Genomic DNA, 23,385 nt, shown 5'->3' on the forward strand with positions numbered 1-23,385 from the left:
GCGTCTGCTGTAGTTAAGTGCCAGAGCATTATATATTTAATAATGCTAAAGGGCTCAATTTCCCATCGAGCTGAGTTGCTCGCTTGTAGCCATACGCAGTATTATGTGCACACAAACAGCTTGACAATTCGTAAGGCTTTAAAGGCAATTTCCAATTAAATGGCTTCTGGGCCTACATGACGCCACAGTCAACCACTTTGACGAGCCGCAAAGGCAACTCAATCTGCCAAAAGCCCGCCCACACAGCCCAGACAAACCAATTCAGCACATAAGCCCACATCAACTAAAACTGCAATTCCCAGACCAATCCCAAGACTCAAGCTCTGGCTTTTGCCTGCTAATTACGCACAATTTAAATGAATTCATTACCCATGGACTAAGCCTTGGCTGAGTCTTGGGTCTTTTGTCTTATGCATCTTGCTTCTTGCCGCTTACCAGCCGAGCCCAGCTCTAAGCAAAGCCATTTAATTTGATCATTACAAAACTATCAGTGGGGCTCTTGCCAAGGAGTGTGGAGCCGCAGTTGTTTCTATTGCATAATTTGCTGCTATTATTATTATTACGACCGAGAAACATTTGAATTATTCATAGATGTAACACACGACCCAATTGTCGCAAGGCGCAAGTAGACATTCGTATGGATTTACTTACTATACCATGTGTTGAACTCGTAGGGTATATGAGGTATATGAAATATATAATTTGAATTGTAACTCACATACATACCCATATACATTGGCAATTAGTTTGGCAATATATCTAGTATATTATATAGATCAACATTATTAAGGTGAAGTTGAAGTTTAAAGCAAAAGTTTAGTCAGATGAATATTCTACCTCTTTCTCTCAGGTGAATTAGAGTTTGAATAAGAGGGATCTATATCTTCCAATAAGAAGATAAGAAAAATAAAGTGTTTGTAACACCTAATTTTAAATCCTTTCATGAAATCTTTGAGTTTATCAATTAAAATTATAAACCTGGATGGATTTTGCCGACTCTTCATTTACAGGGTATCGTCAAGTCAGGTCTTACTGTTCGTTAACAAACACTTGTGACTCCTAGTTTATAGTTCTTCTATGCCTAGGTCTAATTCCCGCCTACGCTTTATCGTTTAGCTCATTTACATGCAAAATTTATGCCTGAGATTTTGGGCATGTGTGGAGGAGTTTTTGTAACGCATTTGTTGACATACAAAGAGAAGCAGAAGGTATATAAAAAGCACAGACAAAAAAAAGAAAACAAAATTGAATTGAATTGTTTATTTATGCCAAACAATTCGGGAAAAGGATTGCGGACGGGTACTGCAAAAGGCAAGGGTTACCAACCTGCGTACTCGCACACAGAGAGCGCGACGTCTATTTTAAATGCTCACCCTGACATTTCAAGATTATACTTATATATAAATGTATATACCTCTCCCCACATACACTTTGCCGGCAATTTGTTATGCCACGCATGCTGCTCACTTCTCGTGAGGGGCGTTGGGCGTGGCTGTTTGTAGGTGTGACTGCAGAAAATGTAGCTACAAATGAAGTGAAATAAGCCAAAGCAAAGGCAACCAACAACAGTCGCAAACAGTCATGAGAGCTGGAGCTCCCCTCTCAACTCCAACTTCAATGCCAATTCCAAGCCCCGCACTGTCTCTGCCCCGGGTTAAGTCAAAAATTATGCGTTACTCGAGCTTCAGCTTGGCTTTTGTTGTCATCTCATCGTCATGATGGGCGTGGGCAGCGCTTTGATAAACACGGGGCGTAGTTAGTCAGTTTCCGGCTAACATTTAGCTAGCTCCAGAAACTGCACATGATATAAGCAAAGAACCGGGTGCTTAAGGCGGCGTAAGCTGAGAAATTACGATAATGAAAGGTTTCCCTCTACTATATTTAATTGTGCTCAGTGGAATGCATCTCTAGATTCGTATCTATGTAAGTTCTTTTCGTAATTATTATATTCATAATTTTGTAACTCGTAGATTTTAAATGACATCTGCGTTGGCATCCACCTCCTCGAAGATAAGCTCACGAGCATCCCACATAAAGTGTGAGCACACCTCTAAAATGGTTGAATTTAATGTTTAATTTCAATTTCAACGCCGCTGCGGCTCATAAATTTCGAAAACTACTCATTAAAAGCATTCGAAAATCAAAGCGAATCCAACGCCAACCTCTCACTCTAAGCACGCGTAGCTTTGTCTAGCGTTTGCCAGTTTAGAGTTTTGCATAAATTAAATTAATTTTTTTTCATACTCTAACATTTTGGTTTCATTTTAAAATTCAAACTAAATAACGACGTCATTTGCATACTACCAAAGAGACTATAACAATAGGGGAGGGGTCTCTAGTTTTAGTTAGGGGTGTTTTTGTCGTCGTCATCTATTTCAGCGCCTATGATTAGCATAAAACTTCGCACAGGTTTTTTGTGAATTTGTTAAAAAAAAAACGGGAGAATAATTGCGGCATAAATTGTGGTAAATGTTTACGGCTTTGCTGCGTTTTGTATTTAGTTTTTTCTGAATATATTGGACACAATTCATGGTTTTGGGTTGTCGGGCATTTAAATGATTAAAAAACAAAATATTGCTTATGCTGTCGTTTAAATGTGCATATTTAACAAATATTCATAAGTTGTTCATATTTATTCAAATGAAGAGCCGCCAGTCAAACAACATGTCAAACCAAATGTACGAGTATTCGAAACTTTTTAGGTTCCACGAGGCTTTTTGTAAAACTTTGCCCAACTATCGCTCAGGTCCTGGTCCTGCAGTTTCCGTTGTCACCATGACATGGAATATTTGCACACATCCTGTCCGATTATTCAGCTGTCTGTCGGCCTGTCTGTCAGTGAGTCAACATGCACCTCACTGAGCTTCTGTTTCAAGTTTTGTAATTAAGAAAAGTCATCAAAGTCAACAACACGCTGACTGACTGACTGAGTACCACCCCCTTGGCAACCAACGAACCCGCTCGCTTATTTGTTGTCAACATTATCAGAGCTCCCACTCACGTCTGTGCCCGCCCAGGCCCACTGTTACGTGTATGTCACACTATTCCACTAGGCTGCATACTCGTTCCCATTGGCAACCCATTGAGAGCCCATCACAGCCCCAGTCATTTCCTTTTCGCTTTCATTGTAAAACAAATGTCATGGCTGACGTCTCTCATCTCGTTCCCAGCTCATTCTCATCTCATTCTCATCTAATGCGTTTAATGAAAAAGGTGTTGATTGTTGACAGTTGTCTCTCATAGTCGCGTTGTCGTTGTCTCCAGGCGTTAACTCGAGCCTCGGATTCCACGGCATTTTATCTGTCACTTGACAACAAAGTCAACGGCAAAGTTCGCAGTCAGGAGAGCTGGTAAAAAATATTTGTTTGGTTTTAGTTTGACTTGCGTTGCGAAATTGAAATAAATGGTTTGTTTATATTTTAGTTGATACTGTCTGCTTTGCACACTAAGCCCTGAGGAACTGTCACCTGTAACTTTGTCATTACACAATTGCAAAGGCCAGATTTCAATTACAGTAAAAGTATCACAAAGTTTTCTTCAGGTACAATATCTTTATGCCCTGAACCCGTCAACTAATCTATGAGCAAAAGTCTTGTCAACAAACAACTTAATTTGTTGAGTTCTGTGAATGATTTTATCTTTAACAAAAAATTTATAAATTTTAAATAAATCAAATCTTCTTTATTATTTATCAATTATTATTTATTTGAATGCTTTTACTGCAATTACCTAATGCACCCGGCAGGTGTTTCTCTATTGTGTGCTGATTGAAAATATAAATCCTAGACCAAAAGTGAGTTTAGTTCAAGCAAAGCATTTCAGAGAAAAGTTGTAATTTCCTTTATTATTTAGGTTTTGTTAGAAGGACAACACTTAAATAATTAAATTTGTGAGTTCAGTTTAAATAAATTCACAAGCCATGAATGTATATTAATATTTAGCCAAATGATTTCAGTTTTGTTTGTCCTGCGCAAAGCTTTGCGTGTGGTGTTTTCTGCGCTAATATTAACTCTCGTTAGTTACACAAGAAATTCATTCAACAAACAATCGGATATCATCTAAATTTCATGTATTATCATATGCATAAAAAGCACAACAGCAACACACACCAACACACGCACACACAAAACATTTCCATCATCATCAATGCTGAGAATGGAAAATGAAAATGTCAAGTGGGCGGAACAGACGACGGCCCACTGCAACAGCAAATCTGTGTAGCTAGCGAGGGGCGAAAGTGAAAGCAGCTGCTTCCCCAAATGCAAAATGCAAAATGAGCGCTCAGAAAACATAATCATTATCATAAAAAAAATATGTGGATGTATAGAGCGGGAAAATGAAGTCGGGAAAACTAAGTGGAAATAGGCAACAAAATAATAATTTGCGCAGTGATATGCGTTGCCACGCCCACAAGCAGAGACTGTCTGCCTCTGACAATGCGGGACAAATGACATGCAAGGCAAATTTATTACAAAAGCAAAAGAAAACTGGAGGAAAAACAAGCAGCAGCAGCAACTATGCAAAATTCGTCGCACTGAAAGTGACAATCTTCTCGCACAAGCTCTTCCCGCCCCCCTTCTGGTGTTTGTGTAAGTGTGTGTGTGTGTGTGTGTGTGTCTGATGGATGTAGCTCAACTTTATGACATGCTGCAAGCAACCCACCCGCAGTTTCAATTGTAACTTGACTCCCAACCTCACCACCCCTCCCGTTACCCATTAGAGATCGGACAAATTTGTGCTGCTGACTAAAATATTTCATAGACGTGTACCCTCGCCCCCCATCCAGCCCTCGCCCTAGCATCTCGACCCACTGACTGCCTAGGATACCATTTTTATTTTCCTTTCCGCTCACCCTGCCCAGCTTATAGTATTTTTCTACAGCTAAATAGATATTTTATTCAAATTTTTTTGTTGGCTTTGGGTTTAGTTAGTTTGTTTATTTTTTTGTTCCTTGATAGATGATGGATATGTTAAAATAAAAACTTGCGCATCAAGCAAGAATTCGCTACACCCATAAGGTAACAAATTGAGTTTGAGGTTTAAATATGGCGTTAATTTACATATGTGGAATGAGTAAATGGATTGAAAAGGGTAGGCCAATATGTAAATTTACAATAATTTATACGATGGGCAATATTAAAAGATGATTTATGTCTGAATATCCACAAATTTTGTTGCCTTTTGTGTGTTTTTGGTGATTGCCAAGAACTGTTAGAATCCTTAAATAAATGAACATTAGCTAAATGGATCTAAAAACAGTCTTAAATTGCACAATATTTATAATCCGGCATATCTTTCCTTACTAGTTCATGCTTTTCACCTCCAGTTAACAACTCTTCGATTTAATAAGAACTTGCCATGCCCTCACGCACACGCTCCCCAACCTTCGACCTATCCATCTATGTGAGACTTATGCAATAAGTGCATTTTGAACCACAATGTTTAAGCTTGGCTATGTTTTTCTCAATGCCAGCAACGGGCAATCATGTTTTATGCAACCGACGACGACAAACAAGCCGAAAGGCAAACTACACGCCCACCTGGATGGGCGGCGGGCTAACCAAACAACCATCGGAACGGGACCCCAGGAATATAGCGAGGAGCGAGGGAGTGCCTGGAACAGAAGTTATTCAACTATATTCACAGCAAAGAAGGGGGCTCCGCATATGTTTCGCCAAGTTTATTGAAAAATATGCGCTGACAGGTAATATGTCAATGCGTGGGATTTGCCAAAGTGCCAACGTCGTCTCCGCAGCATCATAATAGACTCGGTGCAGGAGCAGGCGGGGCGGCGGCAGGATCTGTGCCTGGGTAAGGATATGCAAACGCCGGCATCAAGCTGTTCGCTCTTGCTCCCCCCAAGGCATGTTCTTAATCCAAAGAAAATATGGCAGCACTCAGATGAAAACCTTGGCAAACGGCAGCCAGAATAAGCTTAGGTATATGACTGGGTTTAGGGGATGGGTGAGGTTGCGAAGACTGCATTTCTGTCTTGCTCATGATTTATCGCCATCAAATTGAAAATTGAGTGCCTGACATTGTGGCACAGACGAGCGTGCATTAATATTGAAAAGAACAAAAAAGGGATTCGCACTTACCGTAAAAAGACAACTGGCCACACAGATAGCCGCCCAGGAGCCGACCCAATAGCGGAGCACCGTTCGTTCCCGCTCCGGGAAGAACATGGCGTGACATGGTGCGCCGCAATCATGCAGATCCTGTAAAGAAAACCCAATTGAATGGAAATGAGTAAGTGAAGCGGCGCAACGGAAATTAATTTTCTTTGGTGCGTAATTAATTAGACTTATATTTAAGGATTGATGGCATACCTAGATAAACAGCGTGAGGAAAAGAGACAGAGAGAGAGATGGAGAGAAAGAGAGAGAGAGAGAGAATAAAGGATTTGGCTGTGGAATATATAATTGCCACAGGGCAACATTTAATCATTATTTAATTTATCATTTTATTTGTCATAAAAAGCAAATTAAAATTTGTATATTATTGAGTTTTTCTTTATCCATTCATAAAATGATAAAATTGCTTAAAGCAAATTTAAGCTAAATGATATCCTCTCTATTTTGAACCTTTTTTCTCCTTCTTTTGGTCTCTCTTTTTCTCTCTCTATCTCGCTCTCTCTCTCTTTTTTCTCCAGTTTTTTGAGTCTACGGCCACACTTTTATCTCTAATGCTGGAATATCTGTTATAAGTTAATATAAGTTTTTAAGGAGCACAGGGTACCTTCTAGTCAATCACAACTAGAGAAACGGGTTTTGCGTCTATTCAATAAACATTGCGTAAATCAGTAATTTGCTTTAAATTACTTCTTTTAATTATTATGAGTTAACCTAAATATAATAATTAATTGACAATCCAAGCATTTGTATACCGTAAACTAGATGAACAATCTTTACAGATATATTTATATATTTTATGAATAAAATAATTTGATATTTTGTATAGTGCATAAGGTATTAAAATTGCATAAAAATATGCAAATAATAATAAATATCAATTTGCCAAGTTTTTTGGTCAGAGTCCTTTTGGAGGGACCGCTAAAATCTGTTTCCATATCAAATCAGAGTTTTATTACATGCTTTCTTCTTCTTCAAGTTCAAATTCGCATTTCGTCTTGGAGTATAATTTTTATTTTAGCTACTTTGGCCCGAAACTGCAGGCAATTTGAAGGCGCTTCCGCTGTTGCCGAAGTTCCGCCTCTTGCCAAAGCAGTGAAAAGTTTTCTTCTCTTTATACCCTATTAAAAAGTATCATAATTATGGCATGAAATGTGTGACACTTGCATAGGCTGTTGATGCGATATCCATCGAAATAATCTGTTGATATTACTTAAAATATCATGTGGCATTTAAGAAGTTTACAGTTAGCGAAAATATTATATACATTGGACTAGTTCTATATGCAGAACAGGTGAAAATATGCTTTGAAGTGAGAAATCTTCAACAAACTTTCAAGCTTCACAAGTCTCCCCAACATATCTGCAAGCCCGTAAGCCATATATCTACAAGGGTATTTAAATCTCCATATTCTATTCTATTTGTGATGAAATTAATAACTCGGAGAAGCAGATATCGCCGACCCCATTCATCGTCGGAGCCGACGGATCGGACTACTATATCACATATGAACGATCGGATGAAAATTAGGTTCTTGTATTGAAAACTTTTTGTTTTTAAAGATATCTTAACCAGATTGCCATTTACGAGTAAGGCAAATGTTTGCAAGGGTATTAAATCTTCGGTGTGCCGAAGATATCCCAACTTTCTCGTTTATGTTTTTTATGTTATTGCATGTGCCACAAATATGCGTAAATATTGCCAAGTCGTCCATTGCCTCATCCTTCTGGGCTGACTGGCTGGCTGGCTGCCTGCTTATCATTAACATCATTATATAAAATTTGTAGCCGACTGCTGTTGTTGTGTTTTCGCTTATTTGGGGCCTGAGCTCGCGCCAGATAAAACGCGTTTAAGGCGACGCTGACGGCGGGTTCCCCCCTCTGCAAGTCGAACAAAAAAAAAACCCAATTTGCGCCGCTAACCTAACGATGATTGCCCCGAGTGAAGAGCACGGCCCAGTACCAGGGCCAGTATCCATTCAGGCCAGGATCAGCGGGAAGCGCCTTTTAAATTTTTAATGGGAACTTCAAATAATGCGCAGGCCGAAGTCATAAAATTTTGGGGTTGGTCTTTGTCAGAGCTGCTGCAGCTCCTCCCCACTAACTGCTTAGTTTTTGTTTTTCGTTTTGGCCTTGGCTTTAGACCATCCACAGACAGGCAGACATGGTCCCTTGCCTCCCAGCCGCCGTGGGGCTTTGGCTGCATGTGAAATGAGTTCAACGTCGGTTCGTGTCGAGTTGAGTCTGTTGCGGAGAGATGCGTGAGGCAAACATTTGCAGATGTGTCGAGAGATCTGCATCAGATGCAGATACATTTCGTATTCGCCGTTGCCAGTCAAGAATTTTTGCAATGTTTGTTTGCCTTTCTCTCTGAGCGTGTGTGCGTGAGCGAGTGTGTGTGTGTGTATGGCTCTATCTAAAATTCAAATCTCTTGTGGTTTACACACTGCCTTAACATGCGTCGTTGCCGCATTTCACAATGCAATATACGGGGTTGTTTTACAGGATTTCTTTACCAATGTCTATTTGGAGTTCAAGGTTGTGACCGCGGGGTTGGCATCCAAAATAATCTTAATCGTAATATCATTAAATTGCATTCATTGCCCGGCAAGGGCCCGAATAGACTTGACAGGCTGATGAATTGTGTGGGTAGTGCAGGGTATTCAGGGTTGCAACAGCTGCCAAGTTGTACAAAAGTTTTACTAGCTCTTCAGTAAGGTATCTTTAATGAACTCCATAAGACAAACAGACGCCTCTTCTATGGCCAATTAAAGCACTAGAGCTTGTGGCATACAACTTCGTGCGGCAACAGTTAGAACAAAAGCCCAAAAGACAACGTGGCCCAAAGGAGTTACAATGGCCACTACAACAACTACAACAACTAACACACTGACCACAACAAAAGCCTTGGGACTTGCACATTGCATTGTTAGGCCTTCGTCTGCGCTCTCTGCTCACCCCCGCTGTTAACTTCTCTGTCGTCTCTAGGCTGGCCATTGTTTTCGATTTTTATGAGGCATGTATAAATAATTGCGCCCAAAGGCCGCCGACATAAGTTTTCATGCCGGCCGCGTGGACGAACAACAGCAACAACTAAAACGCCAAGCGACTAAACTGGGGCCCGTTGCCCGATGCCACTTGCCACGCCCATTCCCTTGCGCCCTGACAAGGCCCTGGCGTCGCCGGGCAGTGCAACAAAATATTTTCCTTCTTTTTGGCTGCCGGCTACAAATGAAATAAAAAATGGCAGCTGGCTGCAAGTATGAACAGCATTTAAGGAGTTTTTAATTTATTATAAATAAATTTTATGCCCGGCAAGCTACGGCTAGACGGGAGCAGGTGAGAGGGAGGCAGGATGGACCGAAGGCTGCTAGTTGGAATATTGGGGGCGTGTTGATGATGGGCAGCCTGCAAATTATTATGACTAAAGTCGAGAGTCAACGCTAAGAATGAAACAAAGCAAAGGCGAACGCACACTGACACGAGATGCGTCAGATAAGTGTTAAAAATATTAAACGGAAAATTGCCTCAATAAATTGTGAGGGGCATTAATCAATTTTAAGGGTATCAGAAAGAATATTTACAATGTGTATCACAATATGTACGCTTAAATTTGTTGAGATACAAATTTAAACAATAAATATAAATTTGAAACAATGAATATTTTTATAAAAATATTTTACATATTTTCAATTTTCAGGTTTTCAACTGCCATTATGTTAACTAATTTTAATCAAATAAAATTTCACTGGAAAAAATAATTGAATTCTTGTATTCATTTCCAAATCTCGAGCAGCTACTCTCAGACTCATTATATTAGCCGTGGCAAACGAATTTATGTACTTCACAATACTTCAGATATTCCAAGGAAAATAAGAACATTAGAGATACATTTAAGAAACGTGTGACAGTTAGCCAAAAAAGTGTTAATGGCACAAGCTCTGACAGTTTTAGAAGTCGCACGAACGTTTTTCGAAGCAATTAAGATAAAATATCTTTATGCCAGACTATGTGGTCATAAAATTTTCATTCTATGAAAACTCTAAGCACACATAAAAAAGAAGAAAATAATAAGAAGAAGCTACACACAACAAGTTGCTCTGAAAGTTTGAATCCCAGTGTACGCAAAAAACTTTATCCGCAGAGAGTTTAGCTGGAGGCTTCAGCCACATATTCATCATCCACCAGAGCCAGAGCCAGAGTCAGAGTCAGAGCCAAAGCCATAGACAACCCTCGACAGCGTTAATGATAGCTTCGACTGTGTGTACGTGTGTGTGTGTGTGTATGTGTGTGTGTTTTTGGGGGTGTTGCTGACGTTGTTAAAGTCAAAATAGGCAGACAGACAGGCTAGCGGGCGGGCGGTCGGTTGGCAGAAGCAGCAGAGACCGAAGGGCAAAAGATCTAAAGCATTGAGCGGACATTCCCAATGTGCAATTTGATTGTCCTAAGGGTTGATTTTTGGGACGCATGATGTCTGCAGGAGAGGATGGGCCTGTCTTCCAGCCTGCTGTTATGTTGCTTGTGTGTGCATGTTGTTCTTCCTGCTGCCATGCCTGATGTCTGGCATGTCCTTGGGGGCGCCGCTGTGTCGCACTTGAGCACAACTGGCAAGGACAACAGGAAACAGCCCGTGCTGACAACAAAACATGCATTCGAGCATTGTATAAATTTTCAAAAAATTGATATTCAATAACGCGACCGGAACGAGCACAAAGTCAAGAAGACGACAACGAGCACAACAACAACATCCAGTCATAACAGGCAATTTTGCGCAGGAAGCGGCAAGAGCAGCAGAATATGCAGGACTCGAACCCGCTGTGCCCAGGGTTCAATGCGAGGCGACAAAGTGTTAAACGCGGTTGACCAAAACAGCAACTAAAACAAGAACACAGAACCGAAATCAAAAACGCTACTCATAATTTATTAATATTATCCGATGGGTCGCGAACCCTCAAGCCCAAAAATGGAAAACGAAAAACCACAGGCCCGTAAGCTCGAAGACAAAGTTCGGGGGCCGCACAAATTACACATGTCGACACTTTATTAAGGACACTCTGAATCGAACTGAAGCTGGGCCTATGCCTGTGCTCGTGCCTCTGCCTCTGCTTTTGGCTGGGCATGGGTTCAACATTTCGATGGCATATCAAAAAACATTTGTTTTTTGCGGTCCCTCAACGAGCTGATCCCGAATCCGCCAGCACTGCCGGCTATAAAATGTCGACCCGTCCATATGTTTGCGGCATAAAAACCAAGTAGGAGGTGCTGCAGCACAACAACAACAAAAACAACAACAACAGCAAAAAAAGGCAACTCTTTGGCGCGCGATTTTCTGATTTTCTGCTTTATTTTTGCCCTTTCTGTTTTTTTGTCTTTTAGTCTCTCTCAAAAGTTGGCAGCCCATCCAGCTTGTTGTTGCTCAACCCTTTCGTGGCCAAATTGTTGAGGCAACGTACAAATTATGCCCATAGCGATGAGGAGCGAACAGAATTGCAAGCGGAATGCGCAAAGAATGGGAGGTATAAAAGCGGCCGGAGCTGTTTGTAGGGTATTCGGGCCTGTGTTTGGCTCATGTAAATGCAAATGCTTGGGGTTACAAAGGGTAGGCACCGTGGCGGGGAATTTATAGGGGCCACTTTGGCAACATATCGTGTAATTTTAATGGAAATTTATAATGAGCGACGTTTTAAAATTTATGTAGCCAAAGGTGACACAGCACGCAAATTAAGGTTGATGGGTAGATTTTAGGGTTGGGTAGGATCTCGAGGCCTCCAGGCTGTGTGAATGTTGTCGGTTCATTGTCGTTGCTTAAAAAAAAAGAAAGGAACGCAAGGTGTTGTAAAAAGGTGCACAGAATTTATTCATACTTCAGCACATTCTGAAATATTCCACTTTTTTAATACGTGGTTACATATTTGGCTGACCACCTAATTAGCTATTGAGTATAACAGCAGAAGAGGTTTTGAATATAAATGCGAATGCCTCTCTACATTAATGAGAGGGGGCAAAAATTATAAGCACACGCACATACATATGTATTAAGGGGTTACGTATAATTAATTTTTTATTCATATGCATAAGCATTCATTTCGCATATGAATAACTATGTGAGGGCACTTTAGGTGCTTCAGAAATTCTTAGTTTTCTTTTCCTCTTCAACGTATATACCATGCGCAAAGATGCAAACTTTAGCCAACTTGAAGCTCCATTGACTTCTATAACATCATTCCCAGACGCTTAGAGCACAAATCTCAGTTAATGCCAGCTAAATGCTAACAACTTAAAACCAACTTAAAAGAGACTTAAAGAGCTATACCATGTACTATATATATATATACGATATGCCATGTACAATGCTTGCCCTAAAGACTCCAGCAAATATTTATCGGATCGCTTAACATGCGACACACGTACGCAGCGGGACGAGGCGCAGTACTGCGTGAGGCATACAGCAAGAGGGACAACGTGACGTTGACACTCATGCCACATGGCCACAATCCAGTTGCCAGCGGTCATAGTCACGCAGCTGACGCACAGCAATAGCAGCCACAACAACAACAACAGCAACAACAACAGTGGCAACAACAGCAGCAGCAGCAGCAACATGATAACCCACATAAAACATCACCAGCCAATCATCCAGAAACAGGCTTCAACTTGAACATTAACCCAAAACAAATTAAACAATTTGTTGCTGCTAACAAAAAAAATTAGTGAGAATTGTAATCAGCGCGTTGCCAAACCTCAAATACTCTTGCACACATAACGAAGACATTCGGGAATCGTTTAAAAGAAGTAATTTTTCTATGGATTGTTCGAATTAGAGCTATATATTATATTGCGCCTTGATTCAAACTTGAAATAAACATTGAAGACATAAAAGACCTTGTAATCCGTGAGTTTTCTTCAACAAATCTCAGATAACAAATGTTTTCCAAAATAAACTTTGCTTTTGAATGTTTATTACTTTAAGAGTGTCTATGTGAAACGTGTCTATATTAATGTCAGCTCGCTAATCTTTAGATGGCACGCTGCAAACTGCCTGACAATTTGATAATACTCGCAACAAGTGCAGAGTATAACTAACAGTAACTGTAAACGGCTGGCAACATGCACAGGCGCATCATGTTGCTGACGCAATGTTGCAAGAGTTGCTGCTGCCAGACTCTGTTGCCGGTTGACTGTGAATTGATTTCTGCCTCAATGTTCAAATTTCTAGCTTCTTCCAGGTGCTGGCTGCCATGCAGGTGCAGAGGCTGCTGCTACCAGCTCAAACCTGAACCTCAACTCCTCTGGCACGTTTCCATGTCTGCTGCGCTGACACTGAAGCTGGCAGCGACGGCGACGACGACGGCGACGGCGACTGAAACGTGGGCAGGCAGCAGCAAGCGCAGCAATTTTCGATTTGACATTTTGGCAGCTCTCTGTCTACTTTTCTAATTGCATTGCCAGAGGCAGGGGATGGGGCTGGTCATGGGGGCAGGCAGGAGGTCGTGTTTGGCTGGGGTCGAGCTCTGGACACGCTTCGGTTAGCTGCTGCGTCTTCTGCATAATTTGACATATTAATTTTTAGTTGGCTGTCATGCGGCATTTTCCACAGAATGACAACAACTAATGAGCAGCGAGCACAAGAATTGAAACTCTTACCCAGTCTTACGCCCAACTCCACACTCTGCCACTCCCCCTTTTGCAATCGTGCTGCTTCTAAACTGTTTCTTGTGGCCACATGTAGCGCGGCTCGTCAACGCGCTCGCAGTTGGTGGCACTTTCTTCTTAGCCTGTTTTTCATATTTTTATATATATAGTCTATAGTCTTGATTCTATTTGAATGCTCTGCTTGTGCTCTGCTTCAGACATTTACGTCAACTTTTCCAACAATTTCCATTTGCTTTTCAGCTTTGTCTTCGCTTTGCCTTCATTTACCCCGCTTGATTCTTGTTGCGACTCGGAGGCGCATAATTTAATAAATTTATGAAATTTAATAGACAGGAACGTGTTCGGTGGCCACAAATTTGCGGTGGGTCTTGAAATTTATATTGCCAGCTGGAGCTGGAGCTGGAGCTGGAGCTGTAGCTGTAGCTGGTGCTAGAAATGGAGCTGAAGCTCAAGTCAAGGCAGCTGAGTGGGCGTGTCAATGTGTTGCAGTTGTGTTTGCCGGAGCATGAAAATGATTATACTTAAGCCATGGAGGAAAAATATAGCTCTTAAAGACTTCCCAACCAACTTGACGAAACAATGGAAATTAAAGCTGCGTCCATTACATCGTATTCTCGCAGAGGAAGTTTTCCCTGAGCTTATAGAACTTTGGTTTTTGATTTATCTTATTTTCTAACTGCTTTTAATTGATATATTTCAGCCGGACTTGCCAAGATGTCAAAAGCGTCCCATTCAATAATTACTTACTTCTTATCTTAATTAAAGCGAGTTTCTTTACTTTCAACTTAAATAATAATTGATTAAAAAATAAATTCCTATTCATAATCTCATTGAGTATGTCTTGCACAAACGATTAACTGCCGACTCAAAGGCTTCTCATAACCGTTTATAAATCTAGCCAAGTCAAGTTTAAGCTCATTTTGCTTTCGTGTCCGTAATCCCAAAGTGAAATAATATCCGTCATTAGGCATACGTCACGCTCCACTCATTAGACTTTGTCAAACAGCTAGCTGCTTGCCTGAAACGGTAATTTCGGAGTGTCGCCGTATCGCCTAACAAGCGAACGGTCCACTTTTAAGTGACCCCCCTCTCCACCTACCCCCCTCGAATAGATGCAGCAACTACATGGAAAAAAGAAAATATTACAACAATTTGCATAGAGCTGAGGCCTGTTACTGTTACGATTTTGTAGGCAGCAGCCGAAAGAGATGCCAGCTGAAAAGATGCAGATACACCACCAGAGCTCGAGTCTAACGGCACAAAGTGTGCGGCACACAGATGCATCGATGATGATGCTCCTCCTGCTCCTGCTGCTGCTGCGCGGGATGCCAGCGATGCTCAACCATGGCGTACAGTTAGACCCCAGGCAGGCGTTGCGCTGCGTTGCTCTTAGCCGGTTCTTAGCGGAGGCTACCAATAACAATTACAAGAACAACAACAACAACAACTTAGGCAGGTGGCTAAGATAAACGCGCAGACTGTGCCCTGCCAGCTAAAAGTGAATCCGGCTTGCCTATTGTGAATGACCATTGGATGCTTTCTGATATAATGCTCAAAATTATATATCATTTGAATAATAACGCATCAAATTACGTAAAAATGCCATATAATCGATATGACAGCTGTACAAAATGTTGGGAAATGAAAGATGATCGACGACGCAGTTTTGGATGGTTGAGCTCTGCGCTTGGATGGATGCCTTTGAGGGCATTGCTTAGCAAAAGTGCATTGACATATGGAAGCTGTTGTGGGAGAAATTCACTTCTAGAGCTTCTTCTATTTCTAAACCATTTTCTAGATGAAACAGAACACTTAGAAATGGTTGTGTGCACATTACAAAGTGTTGGCTTAAACGCAATTTCTAAGCAGTTGAATATATAAATGAATTCCCTTTAACCGAGGAATTTTCAAGGGTTTACCTCTGACATTAAAAATCTGTAAGTTCGATTAGAATCGTTAAAGATCAACTCTCTCGCTCTCTTTTTTAAAAATATATTAAGAAGTTAAAAAGGCTTAGTGGATCATTAACGAGTAAAAAGGAAATCGCTAGCTCAAATTCAGTAATAACCCAAGCGACTTTTGGTGTAGTCTTTTTCTTTACTAACAAATCAAACCCACCTCTACTTAAATCATTAATCAAGATAAATCATTTTGCTTGACGTAAGCTGTTATTTTACTCTTTAGAACTTAAAGCTCTTACGTTCTCTTATTAGGTTCAAGTCTATAACCAATTTCGCTTCCTTTTGTAAGCCACAGCATATTATTGAATTTAAGCTAAATGTTTCTCTTTCTGCATTTAATTTAAATTGAAAATTTACACCAACTTCTTTAACGCCCTATATAATGATATTTACCAAAATTTATTTCACTTACATTTCAGTCCACAGTCAGTGCACTTTGCCATAAACACAGTTGAGCTCAAGAGACCTTTTGATAAAAATTCTCTTAGTTTGGAAGTCACGTAAATGCTGCAAATTGTATTTCTGTTCGAAGGTCTTCGTATTTTTCATTTAGCCTGAGAAATGACACTTGAACTTCCAGCTTGCATTACGCATGCTACAGATGCGAAACACTTGCCACTTCATTGGCTGACATCGAATCGACATTGAATCAGTTGAAAAGTGCACTCAATGCGCGATATGGATCCCAGTGTGAGACACTCCTTTGGGCATATTCATGTCTCTGGGCCGAGAGGCCATTAACTAAAAGCCGCCACTCTTGATATCGGACTGCGGCATGGAAAAAACATTTACTGAAAACTATTTGCAACAATTTTTCACAGTCGACTGCCATAATTTTTCACACAGACCAACAAATGCTGGTCCACAGATCTGAAGCACTATTTTTTATTATTTTCTTCTCTTTTTTTTACAGAATCCCTTGTGTTGCTTTTATTTTAACACTTTAAGCGCTGACGCTTAGAGACGCGAGAGGGAGTCGCGAGCAGGATGAGGAGAGGTTTCATCGCGCGAACCCGACTGCATTTTCATTTCCATTTTTCGCCACACTGGCGAGCGCTTTGTAATCAACAGAGTCGGGATCCAGAGTGAGTCTGGTCTGCATCCAGAGATGCAGCGCAGATACAGATACACCACAATTTATCTCACAGTTTGCAGTCTAAACAAAAATGACTGCCGGCCCCGGTTGTGTACGTTTCTGTTTGGGTCTGTCTGCCCTAGCTATAGGGAAGTTACGCGCTGCTCAGCAGCGGCTCATCGGCTCATCTCCTGCCATCCCATTTGCCATGTCCGCATCCGCAAACCAGTGCCGCTTCTTCCCCACCCCCCATCCATTCCCCCATCACCTTTGCTCCAGCGGCGACAACGATAAATGTTTTAGCATTTCAAACACAAACTACAAAACTCTGAAATATACAAATGATTTCGTATTTATTTCAGCCAAGTTCCAAGCAACCAGCACCAGAGCCTCTGATCCACAATGCGCCCCGGCCTAACGATGACAGCGAAACAGCCCGCATTGCCCTGGCTCCCTGCAGGTAAAGCCTCGCTCTGACTCTGCTCTTGAGCTTGGCAATGTAATTTAGTGTAAATTTCAGCTGGGTTGGATGGCTATTTTGATGCGGGCTGAACTACATTCGACATTCAGTTATGGGACGGCCATACACTATTCCAAAAGGTGACAGGGCTTTAGATCTTTGGCCTTTAATATGTGTATTTTATGTTGCTACAAGTTGCTAATTACATCAAATTCAAATTTAGATACATTAAACGTGTCTTCATGTCACAGAACTGAACCAACCCAGAGATTAAAGGAGGAAAGTTAGTTTCAAGCCTGTGCAAGTTCTTTATGTGCCCTAATTAAAAAAAAAATTAAAATATATTAGAATGTTTTCATTTCAGCAAAGTGTGTTCTATAGTCTTTCTAATTGTTCCCTTCAATTGTAAATTAAATCTAGGGGCAGGACAGTTTCTTTTACGCTGCATATTGTAATATTTATTTTGATTATTATATTCAGTTATCTTAAGGTTTTTAGTAATATTTAATTGTGCTTCGTCCAAATTCTATTCTAAAATCATCCAAATATCTTTAGAATATCAAGCTGCATTCAAAGTAACTCTTCGATTGTAAAACACACGAGTGTAAGCTGCAAAATGTTGCACAATATCATCCGAACCAATTTGCAGCTTAATGAATATATACACAACACGATCCATAGCTTAATTTAATGCTTCAATATGCCAGCCGCAATGCTTAATACTCAATGTACGTATGGTTCGGTATGTAAATCTATATCTCTCACATATTAATTTGCTGGCCATTGAAATCGCTTAAGAGCGTTGTGAGGCTTAATGGGACCCAGTTCTCGTCATCAAACAACTCAGAAAACGAGCTGGGGAAAAAAAAACGTGGATAACTGACAACTGGCGAGCTAAAAACTCAGATAATGCCGCAACTTGTGCTCTCTGCATTTACAATATTTGCCGCATTTATTTTCATTTATTTATTGTTCAACAACAGTTTTTTGCTGTGGCTGTCGATAAGCGAAGTGCCTCGGTAGGGTCTCTTGTTGGGTTCGACAAACGCTCATTGAATTCGCAACTCGATGGGGCTTTTGGTTCGGCGTTTCTTTTGTGCCCGCTGATAAATGATTTCGATATCTGTAAAAAGCAGCAAAGCTGCGGGGCATCAAATTGCGTCAAAAGCCTGTCAGACTCATTAATTTCCAGCGTGGAAAATGCGAGGCGAAACGAGAAAAACATTTTAATACGCATTCAAATGCTTTGTCTGCTGCCTCAACTGATATTCAATTGGTGGAAAATGCCGCTGTCAATGGTAAAAACTATCACTCAATAAAGGACCGCGCCAAGCCACTGAGCCAGGATGTGGTTGGGTTGGCCTGGCTCGAATCGGGTCTGTTCTGGTCAGGTCGGGCCAGGTCAGGTCAGCTCAGGGCAGCCGCCTGGTGATTCAGCGTTCATCATTGAATTTATTGTTAAAATGCCCGCTTTGAAGCAGCATTTATCAGCAGTTTTTGCATAAAGGCCATTAAGTTGAGTGATTGAAACTCAAAGGAAATGTCTATGCCTATAGAAAGCCGTTTAGCATTAAGATAATAACTTAGATCAGCGCACATTAATAGTTAACATGGGCAGATAATCCTTAAAGCATCATCCTTAAGACATCCTTAATTTAATACCTGCTATGAATAAATCATAGCAACAAACTTGAAAAGCTTAAAGAAAAATCCAATTTGACGCTTATTAAAGCGCTTTGCCTCTTGCTCAGCCTATGGCCCATCTTTTCTATCCCGTTTAACCTATCAACTTTAAGCCATTTGTCAACACGCCTCGTATAGGCCATTGAGGTTACCAGATAGCTATGCAAAAATGCGTTTCGATGCGCAAATGCAGGAAGAAAAAAAAAAGGAGTCAAAACTGGGTAAAACTGGCCAAAACTGATACTGAACTGAAACTAACCGAATTTCTGGCACTCTCCCACGACCGCAGTCAAAATTTATAGGCAACGGCTAAACCAACGTCGCTTCACTTGAGCGTGAACAGTGCCTGCCAAACGTACAGCAACAGGAGAAAAAAAATACAATAAACAACGAGAATGAGCGACTGTTTTGGAGAATGAAGTTCCGATTGCGTAGCATTCAGAATCTGAAATACAAATACAATAGCAAACATTTCTAAAATAGTCAAAAGTTTGTTTTTATACCCTGTACTTCAGTACAGTTAGAACGGGAGAGTGAGATCCGATCCACAAAGAAAAACTCATGAAAGCAATTCATTATTGAGAACATTAAATAATTTGTTAAACACTTCTCTATCCTCTACAAATAATACTCAGATAATATCGCCAAACTTCAAAAAGTTACAATTAAATATAACATCTGACCTCCATTTATTTACAGAGTATCTGTTAGTTCTATATTCCATTACTTTCAATATTTGTAGCAGTTCCCATGAAAAGCAAATTAAGCCGTCAACCAAAACTGAATAGAAAAAAATTTTGTTTGCGTATTTCGCAAAAAAAAAAAAAAGAAGAAACGTAGAAAATCGCAAACTGACTACCGCTGCACCTGCAACAAAGCCACGCCCACATCTGTGCTCTCAACATACAAAAAAGGGGGCTGAAAAAAGATTTAACAAAATGTTTGTTCGAAATTTGTTCGAGCGCAATTTGCCGTATAGGCCAGCAGAAGGGTGCAGCGCGGAATCAAATTTGTGACGCAAAAGAAAAGTTTTGGTAGCCCCCCACCCCCCTTGGAAAATACAACTTCCAGCCCCTGCCGCTGGTAACCCCTTGGCCTGCTGTCTAGCCATATTTAAGGGTCTTAGATGAGCGCAACGGAAAAGTTGGCAACTTTGACAGTTACCCAGTCCTCCAAAAATTCGGTTCGGTAATTGCAAAATTTGTGCGACTGGCGCGTTGCAGATAATGGAAACTTTCGGCGCCGAGTTAATGCCACTTGAAATTGTCGACGCTTTGACAGACCAGAGGTTGTGCTGTGTGGCTAGGTGGGGAGGATAGAGAATGATTTTGCCGAGCAGGTAACCCAAAGTTTTATTAAGAAACAACTGGTGAAAGTGCGACATTCACCAGCGAATTATTTGCGTATTTATGGTAACAGTTTTGACCCTTTGCGACTTGACTTCCCAACTGGGGACTACGCAAAAGGTGCGTATGTGCTCCCAAAGGGCCCAAAAAACTTTGGCAATTGCCTTTTGGGCGGGAGCTGCAAAAGTTTGAATCCGGCCAGGAGTCAGGCTTTGCAGTCATTCCAACATCTCTGACAGCTGGCTAAAAAGCGAAAGACCTGGGTATTTATTTTACTGGACTTACGCTTGATAGATGATTATTATTTTAGTCAAAGTGTGCACAACGTACCTGCAAGCAGAAGAGAGAATAATAAGTTGGATTAGAACTTTGAATATATTGCAATTGAAGTTAAACAATTAAGCCTAGGAGATTGTATAAAGTTTTTCAATTATTTTCTGAAAGATTACACTATTTGCCCAAATAATGTTATTAGAAAAGAGCTCGTGAATAGAATTTTTAAAAATAATAATAATGATTGTAGTATGATTCATTAAGCGATTATCTTAACTAAAATTTGAAATTTCAATTTCAAAAATGTTCATAAATTATGTTTTAATTTTATGAACAGTTGATCTCAATAAAGGTATTGTTATTTCAATAATAATATTATGATTATTATATTAGACTTTTTACCACTTCACATTTTCATCTGTCTAATTAATATATTTTCCAAGACTTGGGTTACATAAAGTGCATTTAATTTATTAATCTGGTATTCGAATTCTTTACATATGTCGCAATTTTGTAAACTTAACTAACCTGCTCTTATCATTTTATGAATACCACTGTCGACTACTTTTGTTATAACTGCCAATCTGTTTTTTTTTTCTCCTTACCCCATCGCTCCATTTATATGCGCTGCCATTTCCACAGCTCATTACAGAACCCGGCCCACATTTTGTTTTTGCAAGCAGTCAGTCTCTAGAGTGAGTCTTTACAGTCTCTGCCAGCAGCTTTCACCCAGGCGCTGCCGCATTGCCACACATACTCCTCCCAAATGCCAGGCTCTGAATTGCAGCAATACCTGAGCTCCCACTCGTACATATAATTTTGCTGTTAATGCATTTGGAAAGTAGCTGCATAAAATCGCTCAATTTGCAGCTGCTTGGCGGGGGATGCCAGGATAGGGCCACGGCAGTTGGCTGCTGCCCATGAAACGGCAGCTGGTTTGTTGCCCATTTACTGCCACTTTAGCCTAATTTCATTAGCAATAGTACAGCGAAGGCGTGCTGGGAATGCAGCGAGGGGTTGGGGGCGGGTTAGGGGTGCAAGGCAATTGCCACTTTTACCTGCAGTTGTTAACTCAATTAAGCAACGACCCCAAAACATGGCAAGAGATAAAAATCAAGTGTAAAAATAAACCATGCCCGACACGGAAGCCCGTCCAGTCTATGTCCAATCTCACTCTCCCCCGGATACTTTGGATGTCCGCCTGTGGAGAAGGGTTTGGGGGGGAATATTATCCTCATTGCCAGCTCCACATGCATGTCAAGTGTCTTCGTCTCGGACTCTGCTGCCGTCGTACATAAAAATCCAATTTTCGTAATTAAAAAAATAAAAGCCGCGCAGCAGCAGCAGCAGCAGCAGAAGAAGCAGCCGTCTGGGGTCTGCGGGGTTGGCTCTGGACACAGCTAAAAACGAGTCCCATCTCATTAGAGCACACACACACACACGCACACACATGTGCACGCACAGTCAGGCAATTCGCTTTTAGCCCCACTCGTCACAGTAGCGAAAACACTTGAGAGGAGAGCAGACAAATAAGAAAAAATAAAAACTGGATATTCAGATATTTTCAAATCCCAACTGTGGAGAGCTCTGGCAGCTAAACCCATAATAAAAACACAACAAAAATGATGAAAAATAAATAAAATGAATCGAACAGCAGGAATTTCAGTTTCAGACTTCTTTGCTTCAATCATTTATCGTATGCGATGAAGCACTCCAAAATCGCATATCATCGCACGCTGGACAAGTGGACGAAATGGACGTCAGAGCTCCAAAAACTGTGTCCGCGCGTTGTCGTTAAAACGCTGAGCACGTTTTTAATTATGTTCCACTGTGAGTGCGAATGGGAGAGAGCGATAGAAGAGAGAGAGAGAGCGATAGAGGGGGAGAGAGAGAGGCGTACTGAAGGGAAGATATAGAGGATGTGATGTCCTTAGCAGCTGGACTCTACTTTATCATGCCTCGATTTTTTGAGTGTAAGCTCTTGAATTTAAGCTCAAAATGAAGAAATGCCCAATAAACATTTCATTACGCTGTAAGCCTTATAATCAATATAATAAGTATTGGGCCGCATTTTCTAATCATCTTACTCTAACAAATTATTATCATTTTCAACTTGTTTGCCATATTGAATACATAAAACCTTAAGCCAAAGCTTAACAAGAATCTCGCAAAAGGAATGAGTTCGTTATAATTATTATCTATTTATTTATAACTGAGTTTTTTAAAGCCATATTAACAATTGTTATAGTTTTTACCATGATTTTAAAGTTCTATCTGGGGCGAACCTGTGCCCTGCATAGTTTTTATGGCTGTCGTGCTCCATCTTCGCAGCATGCAAGCATCAACCTCTAGAGGACGTAAAAGAGCTTTCCTGCAAAGGCCTTTCGTCACGTACAGCTCCGGGAGAGACAATGAAAGGGATTTGTTTGGCACTCAAAAAATGTTGATTGCATTTTGATGGCTTTTAATCAGCTTAAAAATTAGTGGCCAAAGGCGCACATAAAAAAAGCTCGGCTCTCTCTCCCTCTCTCTTCAATTTTGTACAGACCCTTGTTACATGTATGTGTGTGCTCTATATGTATATTAAATTTTTATCTTACTACCAGATTATTATTCGTAATGATGCAAAACATAAAAATCCAGTTTATGATATGCAAAGCATTTTGATTATTTGCTGTAAATAATAAAGCAGCGTCAACTGCAGCCAGACAAATGGAGTTTAGCTCAAGACGAGGCTCGCCGAGCTGCTTAAAAGGACAGGATGCAGCGGCCGTAAAAAGCCAGAGCCGCGCCATAAAAAACAC

The 23,385-nt window shown here is 40.7% G+C and overlaps 1 protein-coding gene across 1 annotated transcript in view; it reads right to left on the reverse strand.

Annotated features, from left to right (window-relative positions):
- Positions 1–1,973: 1,973 nt before the first annotated feature.
- The window catches only part of LOC115768780 (frizzled), a 39,809-nt gene continuing 18,397 nt past the window's right edge, over positions 1,974–23,385 (reverse strand). Inside the window, exons 2-3 of the mRNA XM_030713478.1 lie at positions 6,099–6,218; positions 1,974–2,048 (exon numbers count right to left, since the gene is read on the reverse strand). Coding sequence (XP_030569338.1) covers positions 1,974–2,048; positions 6,099–6,218 — 195 coding nt within the window. The remainder of the gene's footprint in view (positions 2,049–6,098; positions 6,219–23,385) is intronic.

Source organism: Drosophila novamexicana, unplaced genomic scaffold, assembly GCF_003285875.2.
Source record: "Drosophila novamexicana strain 15010-1031.04,08,12 unplaced genomic scaffold, DnovRS2.1 tig00000009-arrow-pilon, whole genome shotgun sequence".
Taxonomy (NCBI): domain Eukaryota; kingdom Metazoa; phylum Arthropoda; class Insecta; order Diptera; family Drosophilidae; genus Drosophila; species Drosophila novamexicana.